At 30.3% G+C, this 12,731-nt stretch overlaps 2 protein-coding genes across 2 annotated transcripts; one reads left to right on the forward strand and one right to left on the reverse strand.

Moving 5' to 3' along the window:
• Nucleotides 1-1,104: 1,104 nt before the first annotated feature.
• Nucleotides 1,105-6,185, forward strand: LOC109813786 (G-type lectin S-receptor-like serine/threonine-protein kinase At1g11300). Its single transcript, XM_029274445.2, has 7 exons — nt 1,105-2,905; nt 3,234-3,338; nt 3,434-3,663; nt 3,734-3,944; nt 4,172-4,409; nt 4,486-4,636; nt 4,723-6,185. Exons 1-7 carry the CDS (start codon nt 1,627-1,629, stop codon nt 5,029-5,031), a joined length of 2,523 nt encoding a protein of 840 aa, XP_029130278.2. The 5' UTR covers nt 1,105-1,626; the 3' UTR covers nt 5,032-6,185.
• Nucleotides 6,186-7,150: 965 nt separating this feature from the next.
• On the reverse strand, nt 7,151-11,891 carry LOC109813781 (G-type lectin S-receptor-like serine/threonine-protein kinase At1g11300). Its single transcript, XM_020378035.3, has 7 exons — nt 10,400-11,891; nt 10,183-10,293; nt 9,851-10,080; nt 9,574-9,784; nt 9,123-9,363; nt 8,901-9,051; nt 7,151-8,801 (listed from the first exon to the last, which is right to left on the reverse strand). Exons 1-7 carry the CDS (start codon nt 11,688-11,690, stop codon nt 8,502-8,504), a joined length of 2,535 nt encoding a protein of 844 aa, XP_020233624.1. The 5' UTR covers nt 11,691-11,891; the 3' UTR covers nt 7,151-8,501.
• Nucleotides 11,892-12,731: the final 840 nt, after the last annotated feature.

Genomic DNA, 12,731 nt, shown 5'->3' on the forward strand with positions numbered 1-12,731 from the left:
TAACAAAACAAATTTTTGAACAATTTTTATTTCAAAAGACTTAGATCTACCACACCACAGTATGAAACTAATATATTTTTCTTCAATTATCTTGACTATTTCTAGTTGTCTCTTATCACTTATTCATACATGTTACTAAATGTTGGGATACAAACAACATCTTCATCGGTAAAATAAAAGAAAAAATAATAATTTATAAAGCATACACATACTTCAATGATTGATAAGCCTTTTGTATGATAATTAAAAATAAAATCGTTATGTTCAAAGCAGACAATATCTCACCATTGTGAAGTCGTGTATGAAATAATCCTATAAAAATAAGTTATAACCCTATCATCTTAATATAAATATCTCAATATCTCACCAATGTGAAGTTGTGTGAAATAACCTTATAAAAATAACATGTTATAACCCTCTCCTCTTTATATAAATACTCTCTCATACTAATACCGATAAAATAACCCTAACACCAAACACATTATTTGCATATTGCATCCAATGTTTATTAGGGTGCTAAATTTCTCTACTCAAAGTAGTCTTATATAAACAATATGTATCAAGAATATGTTATTATTTTTCTTTGACTTAAATTAATCTTTTTATATGAATAAAAAATGCATTAATATTTTGAAATTTTCAATAAAATATTAAATTATTTATATAATTTATTTTTTTTACAATATAACTTACACATATCTTAATCATGTAACGCACGGATCAATATATAGTATTAACTAATTTTCTTGATTAATATGTAATTATAACTAAGTACAAGAGGAGTACAATATTTTCTCAATGTGGTATGTTAGATGTCTCACCTTACTAGTGATATGACCAAATTACAAATTAGTGTACAATTCTCAACTAACAAATTATGATTTTGTTAAATTAAATTAGCCTCTCATACCATTAGGTCAAACACAACATTTTTTTATGTGTTTAATAATAGTGCAATACCTTGTTCACACTAGAAAGCTTGATACATTATTATTTATATTATATTCGGAATATATTATTCATTCAAACTTACGATACGATCTTTGCGACTATAACAATAAAATACTATACATACTTTTTTCCTGAAATATACATACCTTATTACCTTGAAAACTATTTTAAGGGTAAAAAATTAAAAAGAATCAAATAACTAACATTAGTTTAGTAATTATGTGAGCAAACTGTCAAGGCGCAAATTTGTCTGCAGAAATGCTTCCTCACAAATTTGAGGAGACAAGTTGATCGAATGAAATAATATATATAAATATATATATGTATAAGTCAAATTTTCTTGCACCTCATTTCCATCGCATTCCTCTTCTTATCTCTTCTCAATTTTCATCACGTCATCTTTTCACATATCCATTGATTTCTGTACATTTGACAATTTTCAAAAACAAAGGAAGAGAATGAAAGGGAAAAAGAAAAAATTAAAGGTGTGACCTGTTTAATTATTCTATACACGTTATTTGAATTCATCTGAGAGAACTGAATTGAATAATTATAATTAAGTATCTAATGGGGGAGACCAGTTACAAAGCGACCATTCATTGTGTTGTGGAAGCAAACTAGAAATTATCATTTGCATGCCATAGAACTTTGACTTCTGAAGGGGAGTGTTTCACTATGATGTCTTTCAGCAACGATGCAAAATTGTTCTTTGTTTTGTTCATACTCTGTTGTTATGTGTTGAAAGTTGGTATTGCCATGGACAGCATCACCTCATCGCAATCCATGAAGGACCCTGATATACTAAGTTCCAAAGATGGTAACTTCACGTTGGGATTCTTCACCCCTCAAAACTCCACAAACCGCTACGTTGGAATTTGGTGGAAGTCTGAGTCCACAGTCATATGGGTTGCTAACAGAAACCAACCATTGAATGATTCTTCTGGAGTTGTTACCATTTCTGAAGATGGCAATCTTGTGGTGCTCAATGGACAGAAACAAGTCATTTGGTCAACAAATGTGTCCAATTCATCAACCAATACAAGTTCAGAGTTTTCAGACTCGGGTAAGCTTGTACTCATGGAAACCACAATGGGAAAGATCTTGTGGGATAGTTTTCAGCAACCTTCAAATGCATTATTGCCTGGATTGAAACTTTCAAGCAACAGAACAGGTACGAAAGTAGAACTTACATCATGGAAAAGCCCTTCTAATCCCTCTGTTGGGAGTTTCTCTTCCAGTATTGTTCAACGCATAAATATAGTTGAAATGTTCATTTGGAATGAAACTCGACCATACTGGCGCAGTGGTCCATGGAATGGTGGATTCTTTGTAGGGATACCGACTGTGAGTACTTCTTACCTTTCTCGTTTTCTAGGTGGAGATGATGGGGAAGGAAATATAGATATATATTACAAAGTAGGCAGTGAATTTGTAATCTTTATGTTGAATTCACAAGGCCTATACGAAGAAAAAATGTGGGATGATGAGAAGAAAGAAATGGAAGTTATATGGACTAGTCGAGGATCGGATTGTGATGTTTATGGTATATGTGGACCTTTCACAAGCTGTAATGCAAAGAGGTCACCAATATGTAGCTGTTTGAAAGGGTTTGAGCCAAGGAACAAAGAGGAATGGAATAGACAGAACTGGACTAGTGGATGTGTTAGGAGAACACGTTTGAAGTGTGAAAGGGTCAAAGATCAAAACACAAGTATAGATACAAAGGAAGATGGATTTTTGAAACTGCAAATGGTTAAAGTTCCAGATTTTCCGGAAGGGTCCCCTGTTACTCAAGACATATGCAGAAGCCAGTGCTTGAAGAATTGTCCTTGTGTTGCATATTCTCACGAGGATGGCATTGGTTGTATGTCTTGGACTGAGAATCTACTTGACATACAACAATTCTCAACCGGAGGACTTGATCTATATGTTCGTGTGGCCCATTCTGAACTTGGTATGCTATGTGCTCAAACATTTTAAACAGTTTCTTTCGACTGAATTCCTTATCTTTTAAATTTAAATTTCCCCTTCTTCATGTTAGGGTTGTTTATGATATTTGTTTTTAAGGGATATATTTATAAGAGGAGGGTTATACTTTATTATTTTTATTGGAATATTTGCATACATAATTATACAATAGTAAGATATTATTTCCTTTAAACTTTTATTTGAATTTGTTTTTGATCATCATCCAAAAAATTTCTAATCAATAAAATATATGTATATTATATAAATTCTTATTTTTTGATGTAAGACTTAGTTTCTTCCGTAACACTTTGCAGGTAAAGGAAAAAATACAACAATCATTATTACAATTACAGTCATAATAGGAACTGTCATCATTGTTACTTGTGCCTTTGTCATGTGGAGGATTTCCAATCACCCGGGTAAGACACTATCTGTACTTTCAGAATTAGTCTTGTTATTTTTATTTGTTTTTGGTAAAGGAGCTAACCTAACATTATATATTTTCTCACTCCAGCTAAATTATGGCACTTAATTAAATCAGAAAGGAACAGGAACAACGAGGCTATCCAACAATTTAATAATGGTGAATCATCAGAACATCCAATCCACTCAGTCATTGAAGAACTGTCACAAGTTAAACTCCAGGACATGTTACTGTTTGATTTCGAAAGAGTTGCAAGAGCAACAAACAACTTCCACCTGTCGAACAAACTTGGGCAGGGTGGTTTTGGTCCTGTGTACAAGGTATCTTCAAACAAAATTGTTGTATTTAAAACCATTGTCTATATTTGTTTTCTTAATACTTTTTTTCTAGGGGAAACTGCAAGATGGACAGGAAATAGCAGTTAAAAGACTTTCCAGAGCATCTGGACAAGGTCTAGAAGAATTCATGAATGAAGTAGTGGTGATTTCCAAGCTTCAACACCGCAATCTTGTAAGACTATTTGGCTGCTGTGTTGAAGGTGATGAAAAGATGTTGATATATGAATACATGCCAAATAAAAGTTTGGATGTGTTTATCTTTGGTTAGTTCTTTCATGCTCTCCTTTACTATTTGACTCATCCAATTCCAAACTTTTATGGTCCCCTTTATTTGTCATATATACTATTTATTTTTAATATAATAACTAATTATTTTCTAGCGAGTGAGTTTCAAGCATGTTAATCAAGGGATATAGAGACTCAAGAACTTCATAACTTTCTCTTCTGAGATTATGTGCAGAATAGTATAACGATACCCTTATATTTTTAGATCCATCAAAAAGAAAACTCCTGGATTGGAGGAAGCGTTGTAGCATAATAGAAGGAATAGCTCGAGGTTTGCTTTATCTTCACCGAGACTCTAGACTAAGAATCATACATAGAGATTTGAAGACAAGCAATATCTTATTAGATGAAGAGTTAAATCCAAAAATATCTGACTTTGGTATGGCCAGAATCTTTGGAAGGAGTGAAGATCAAGCCAATACTAACAGGGTTGTGGGAACTTAGTAAGTATGATTAATTTCATTGTCTAATGTTTGAGTAAAATACATGGAGAATTGATTTTTTTATGTTTGAATACAGCGGCTATATGTCCCCTGAATATGCTATGCAAGGATTATTTTCAGAAAAATCAGATGTGTTTAGTTTTGGTGTTTTGGTACTAGAGATTGTTAGTGGAAGAAGAAACTCTAGCTTTTATGAAGATGAGCATGCTCTTAGCCTTTTAGGATTTGTAAGTCTTGACAATTCATTTCTAACTCATACAATATTCTTTGCCTCTTGCTGATACAACTTCAAACATTTACGTTTTCCTTTTAGGCCTGGATACAATGGAGGGAAGGCAATACATTATCTTTAATAGATCAAGAAATTTATGATCCTGGTCATCATAATGATATTTTAAGGTGCATACACATAGGACTTCTTTGTGTACAAGAACTCGCTATAGTGAGGCCCAGTATGGCTGCAGTAATTTCTATGCTTAACAGGGATGCTGCATTACTTCCTCTTCCAAGTGAACCTGCATTCATTCTGCGGCAAAATATGTTGAATTCGGCGTCATCTAAAGGAACTCATAGTTCTTACTCTGTCAACACTATTAGTACTACGGATATTTGTGGTAGATAGCAAAATAAAAGTTATAAGCAAGGTGATCATGTGAAGTTTTGCTCAGTGTAATTGTACCATGATTATATGCTGTACAAGAAAGTAATTTTAAAAACCGTGGCCACAGTTGGAATGGAAATACGAAATCTATCAAAATATATGTAATCTATGAATGCCAAGACTCCTTCTCGAAACCTACACATAAGCATAAGCTAACCATAGACTATTTGACAAGTCTAATTAATCACGTACACCAACTTATTTAAAAATTATACAAAATCATGTCTTTATACAAAATATAATAATGCCAAAAATATTTAGGAGGGATTAAATAAAATATATAAGACTTGTTTTCCAACCAAAAAACAGTTGAAGAATACTAAACTATGTGAGAACTAGAACTGAAATATAATAATAGTTTAACTCAAGCTTAACTGAACTGTTAAATAGTTCATGTGAATCAAACTAAACTATTTTTTAGTTCAATTAACTGCATTTTAAAAGCTTGAATTGAACTATTTTTTTTACTCTAAATCAATTTTTTCTTATGTTTTTGAATTGAATGAAACTTATTTAAACTACATCAAATCATTCCTTTGAACCAAAATTAGTTAAAAATGGTTTTTCAATTTCATATCAACCATATTCTACATTTTCTGAAGCATAAAAAATATTAACCATATTCTTACTCTTAGACGGAATACTTAAAGAAAAAAAGTGACATGATAAATAAGTGATATATTAGTCATAAGAAACCTAAATACTAATTATTAATTTAGATAACATTTATAATTATATTAGTACATAATATATAGAAAGAGAAGAGATGCATTTGCTCCAAAAGTATGTTTACCTAAACTTACTTTATTTAATAACTCATATTTCACATCAAATTTCAACAATCCACCATTAAATAAAAATGTTTTATTATATAGATTAAGTCTAAAATATTAAAAAAATTTGAAACTATTTGATATTTTGTTTCACTAATTTAAATCAACATATAAAATATTTTTATGAGTATCCGTCAATTTTAATTAATGAAATGAAATATCAAATAATTATTAAATTTTAAAAAAAATTATAGACTTGATTTATACATTAAGAACTTTTAATTTAAAGATTAAATCATTAAAATGTAATATAGAACATGAGTTATTGAGTGAATTAAAACTAAATAAACTTATTCTGGAGGTAAATAAATCCCTCTTCATACATTTATATATATTAAAAAGTTTGTGAAAATTAAATTATTTCAATAATTAATTATATGAATAATTGATAATTGATATAATCGATTATAATCATAAATCAATTTTGTTTGGGTAAGTTTGTGGACAAGCGATTTTAACATGTTTAATTTTATTTGGATACAATAAAAATAATAGTAAATCAACTTAAAAGGAAAAAAAAAAGTTGTTGACAAATGATAAGTTTCAAATTTCCAACTTCTTAAAAATAACTTTTTTTTAGAAGGAAAAAAATCTTTTAGAAATTTGTTATTGTACCAAACATATAGCTTTTGTTTTCAAAAAAAAAAAAAAAAAACAGCTGAAACTGGTGTACGTACTTGTGATTTAGCTTTTTTGAATAATGATTTATTAATTAAACTAATAATTTATTAACCCAACCTTATTATATTTGATATGGTATGTCATGAAATGCACACACTTTATTTCAATTTGAATAATCAAGTACTTTGATAGTATGACAAATTTTTCACACTTTGATATTAGATAGGTTAAATTATATTTTTTATTCATTATTCTATATTTTTTAGATTTATTTTAATTTTTTATCTTTTAAAATGTTATTTTGGTTGTTCATTTCATAAATTTGAGTTGATTTAGACTTTATTAAAAAATGGTTCTTTTAGATTTTGAGATATTATTTTAAATCATTTTTTGACTAGTTAATGACTTAAAAATTTTAAATTCAACTAAATTTCAAATGAAAAAGTATTATAAATATAGTAAAAATTATGTAAAAAAATGTCCAAGAAGAAATTGAAGTAATCCAATTTCATTTTATTTTCTAGGTATTCATAAGATGTATTTTTTTACATAATTTTTTATATATATTTATAATATTTTGAATTTAAACGTCAATTATATTTCATAATTTTTATATTGATGAATTTAATGTTACAAGTTTTATTTTTTTAATTACTCAAAATTTTGTTATAAAATTGAAAAAGATCAAAAGAACAAATCAATTTAAATATAAATGATAAAGGACAAAAATCAATATTTTAATATATAAATGAACAAAATAAATCTAAAAAATAAAATAAAAAATAAAAACATAATTTAACCTATTAAATATGATATACACAATCATTATCTCCTAATTAAATATATTTTTGTTTCTAATAACTGATGTATTCATCGAATGTACATATCAAACTGGTCACTATAATAAAAGTCACCACATATGCAATATTGAACATAACAATTGTGCAACTCATTCTAACAATTTTCTTTTATAACTCAAGTGCACCAACTGAACTGCATTTTATAATAGTTTAGTGTTTTAAATTAAAGCTGAATTTAAAATAGGATAAAGTATATTTGGATTTTAAAAAATATATAGTTGAGTTTGCAAGTCGTTCAGTTTTTTAGTAGTTAGTTCAAAATTGTTTTTTCTCTTATCAATAAGAATCAAGGAACTAGTTCTGAATAAGTCTACATAAACGGCCCTTTTAGGATAAATACTACAAAAGTTAAAACATTTAATATAAATTTTAGGATTTAACTCCTCAAAAGTGAAGAGTTCATTTTAAAAGATAAAGTATAATAATAATTGTTGATTAAAAAACTAACAATAGAAAATTGTGAAAAAATTAAATACATATATAATAAAATTTAAAATTAACTATAATATTTACGGTTAATTTTTTAATCAATGATTATTATATTTTATTTTCTAAAAGGAAATCTCTTCACTTTATAAGTGTTAAATTCAAAATTTTAATGTTTAAAAATATTACTCACTTCAGTTTATTACAATATTCTTTGTTGTTAAAATAGTAAATTTTTTCCTTTATTTTTTACTATTGTAATTAATTATTGTTATTTGTATTAGTGAATAAAGTTCTACTATAATTATGTTTACTTATTTCAGTGGATAATATCTTACTAGATATCTAAGTTTAAGCAAATCTACACACTTCATAATGGTAGAGAGTAGAGACATGTGTTTTACCGACAGTATTTATAGATATTATGTATATATAACTGTCATTTTTCTTGTATTTGTCTTATATAAGAATAAAAAACATGCAAAATAATATAATTATATAGTAAATAAAAAATTACTTTGTTTCCTGAACTTTCCTCTTCTCTGTTTTATGGCTTTTATGCTTTATGCTTCCACTGCATGCCCTAACATTTGTCAACGAAGTGCATGTATTTACAAGTTTCAACAAAGTTTCTAGTATATTAACCTTATATCCATTGCCTTCAAAAACCTTCTTTAGAGCTCTTAGTTTGCTATCTACCATATATATCTGTAATACTGACGGTATTGATGGAGCAGAATCTAGGACTTTCTTCAAATGACCTTGAACTCAACATATTGATGAATGCAGGTTGACTTGGAGGAGGAAGAACCGCAACCTCACTGTTGAGCATGGAAATTACTGCAGCCATAGTGGGCCGATCTGTAGCATGTTCTTGTACACACAGAAGTCCAATGTGTATGCTCCTTAAAATATTTTTATGGTGACTTGGATCATATATTCCTGTATCTATTATGGATAATATATTGCCTTCTTTCCATTGTATCCAAGCCTAAAATGCAGAAGAAAAAAAGTAAAAGCTTGGAAGTTGTATTACCAAAAGGAAAAGGTTCCTGTACATGAGTTAGAAATGAATTGTTAAGAGACTTACAAATCCTAAAAGGCTAAGAGCATGCTCATCATCATAAAAGCTCGAGTTTCTTCTTCCACTAACAATCTCTAGTACCAAAACACCAAAGCTAAACACATCTGATTTCTCTGAAAATAATCCTTGCATTGCATACTCAGGAGACATATAACCACTGCATTAAAATGTAACAGCTCATTTTCCACTATATATTACTATAGCATTGGACAAAGAAGGCATACTTACTAAGTTCCAACAACTCTGCTTGTGTTGGCTTGATCTTCAGTAGTCCCTCTAAAGATTCTAGCCATACCAAAGTCTGATATTTTTGGATTCATATCTTCATCTAACAAGATGTTACTTGCTTTCAAATTCCTGTGTATGATTCTTAGTCTGGAATCTCTGTGAAGATAAAGTAGTCCCCGAGCTATTCCTTCTATTATGCTAAAGCGCTTCATCCAATCTAGGAGTTGGTTTTTTGATGGACCTAAGACATGTAGGTAACATCATACTACTTGGAACATAATATTGGAAGATAAAACAGTGTCATTCAATTCGTTCTATTAGCATGATATGAAGAAAACTAACTCATGAAACAATTGTTTATGTCAAAAATATTTATATATACTACATAGGGAGACTCAAAAGGGTTTGGAATTGGATGAGGCAAATACAAAGGTGGCATCAAAGAACTAACCAAAGACAAACGCATCCAAACTCTTGTTTGGCATGTATTCATATATCAGCATCTTTTCATCACCTTCAATGCAGCAGCCAAGAAGTCTTACAAGATTGCGGTGTTGAAGCTTGGAAATCACCACTACTTCATTCATGAATTCCTGTATCCCTTGTCCTGATGCTCTAGAGAGTCTTTTAACTGCAATTTCCTGTCCATCTTGCAGTTTTCCCTGGAATAAAATATTAGGAGATAACAACTATAGACAATGGCCTGAAATATGATAACTTTCAGTTACCTTGTATACTGGACCAAAACCACCCTGCCCAAGTTTATTGGACAAGTGGAAGTTGTTTGTGGCAGTTACAAGCTTTTCCAAACTAAATAGTAACAGTTCCTGGAGCTCAACTTGTGACAGTTCTCCAATAACATTGTCACTCATAAGTTCATGTGATGTTTCACCATTGTTAAATAGCATAGCTTTGTTTATCTTTCTCCTTGTTGATTTAATAGATTGCCACAGTTTGGCTGGAGTAAGAAACATAACGTAAGCTTAGTTCCTTTACCAATAGTCAAATAGAAAAGAAAATTAATATGACTAAAGTTGGAACCACAAAGATGGTACATTACCTGGGTGATTTGTAGTCCTTCTCCATATTAAATATACACAAACAACAATTATGATGGTTCCTATTATCGTTGTGATGGTAATGATGATTGATTTGTTTGATCCTTTATCTGCTATACCAGAAAAAATTAAATTCAAGAAATTCAGTCCAAACCCAAGAGAGATAGAATCAAGTTAATGAACTATTTTGCATGTTTAAGTATGTAACATCTAACATACCAAGTTCTGTGTAGGCTAAACGAACATATAGATCAAGTCCTGCACTTGGGAACTGTTGTATGTCAATTAGATTCTCTGTCCAAGACATACAGCCAATTCCATCCTCGTGAGAATATGCAACGCAAGAGCAATTCTTCAAGCACTGGCTTCTGCATCTGTCTGGTGTAACAGCAGACCCTTCTGCAAAATCAGGAACTTTAATCATCTGCAGTTTCAGAAACCCATCTTCCTTTCTTTCTGCACTTGTGCTTTGATTGTTGTCCCTTTCACACTGCAAAGGAGCCCTCCTAGCACACCCATTAGTCCAGTTTTGTCTATTCCACTCCTCTTGGTTCCTTGGCTCAAACCCTCTCAAACAGCTGCATATTGGTGACTTCAGTGAATTACAGATTGCATATGCCCCGCATATACCATAAACATCACAATCCGATTCGTGACTAGTCCATTTAACTTGCATTTCTTTCACCCCATCATTCCACCATTTCAGTTGAGACTCGCCTTGTGAATTCAGGTTATAGATAAAAAATTGTAACTCATTTTGTATTGTGTAATAGACATCAACATTTCCTTCCCCATCATCTTCACTGCGGAAACCAGTAAGATATGCACTTGTCATCATCCACCGTATCCCTGTAAACACTCCACCATTCCATGGACCACTGCGCCAGTATGGTCTAGTTTCATTCCAAATGAACACTTCAAGTGTGTTTATGCGTTGAACAACACTGCAAGAGAAGCTACCAGCGGAGGGATTAGAAGGGCTTTTCCATGATGTAAGTTCTACTTTCTCACCTGTTCTTTTGTTACTTGAAATTTTCATACCCGGGAGTAATGTATCAGAAGGTTGCTGAAAACTATCCCATAAGATGGTTCCTCTAGTGCTTTCCATGAGTACAAGTTTTCCAGGGTCTGAAAACTGGGAACTAGTGTTGGATGTTGTTATGTTGGACGCATTTGATGACCAAATGACTCGTTTTTGTCCATTCAATACCACAAGATTGCCATCTTCAGAAATTTTAACAATCCCTGAAGAATCATTTAGTGGTTGGTTTCTGTTAGCAACCCATATAACTGTGGATTGAGACTTCCACCAAACTCCAACGTAACGATTTGTAGAATTTTGAGGGGTGAAGAACCCCAAGGTGAAGTTTCCATCTTTGGAGCTTAGAGTTTCTGGGTCCTTGATGAATTGAGACGGTGTAATGATGTCTATGGCAATACCTACATCTAACATATAATAAAACAGCATCAACAAAACAAAGAACAAATTTAAACAGATGAAGAAACCCATTACTGAGATGAATATAAAGGATGTATATGATCCACATAATATGAACCAGAGTACATCACATTCTTGTTCTTAAAAGATTTGACACTTCGCTCTTGAAGTCAACAGCTTATGGCAGCAAAATGAGAGATATTCAAACTTGCTCCCCTAACACAATTAATGCATGCTTTGGAAAGCGTATTCTCTGCCACTAAAATAAATTATCCAATTCAGTGCCATTATATGATACACATAAAAAGCTTGCATAGAATTCACTGACTTCATGTCACCTTTCATTTTGTTTTCTTTCCTTACTTCGTTTCATCCCTATCAACTTACCTCATCACATTTAAGAGAGTCATTTTTCTATTCAAACAATTGTCTTGGCTTGTGCATTGTGTAATTACTAAAATCATATCAGTTATGGATGTTTTCTAAATGTATAACTTTAAATAATTCATTTTTTATATCCAATTGAATATCGGCTAGTATAATGTAAAGTTAAATATAAAGATAGTTAATCAAATTTTTAATAGAAAAAACCAGGTGTAAAAAAAACCATAATTTTATATAATACAAAAATTATATTTTATTAATTTTCATGATACCAGGTCACCGAATATTGACAAGATCCTTAGAGTAACTAATAGAAGCGATCGATTTTCATCTTTGATTTTTTACATTTTTCCTGGATTTTATTTTCATCTTATCTTGATTTTAATTAATATATAATTAAATTATGACTTTAGTAGATATAAAACAAATTTTGTTAGTAGAGTAAAATAAGTATATCACTCAAGTTAAGGTCTATTTTAAAATAAATCATATCGTTATAAATAAAATATTATATATTAAAACAAAAAATATATTATATTGATTAGAGGTACAATTTTATAAGAGTTAGTTAGTAGAGATTAGAGAGTTTTTAGTTTTGTTGCTTATATTTCATTCTCAAATTATTGCGTTTTCAACTTATCTTTCTTTCTCTCTCTTTTTTTTTTTGTTTAATTTTCTCTTCTCTAAAATGATGAATTCTAACATGATATTAGAGCAATACCACTCACC

This window comes from Cajanus cajan, chromosome 4 (genome assembly GCF_000230855.2).
Source record: "Cajanus cajan strain Asha chromosome 4, NIPB_CcT2T_4, whole genome shotgun sequence".
NCBI classification, from domain to species: Eukaryota; Viridiplantae; Streptophyta; class Magnoliopsida; order Fabales; family Fabaceae; genus Cajanus; species Cajanus cajan.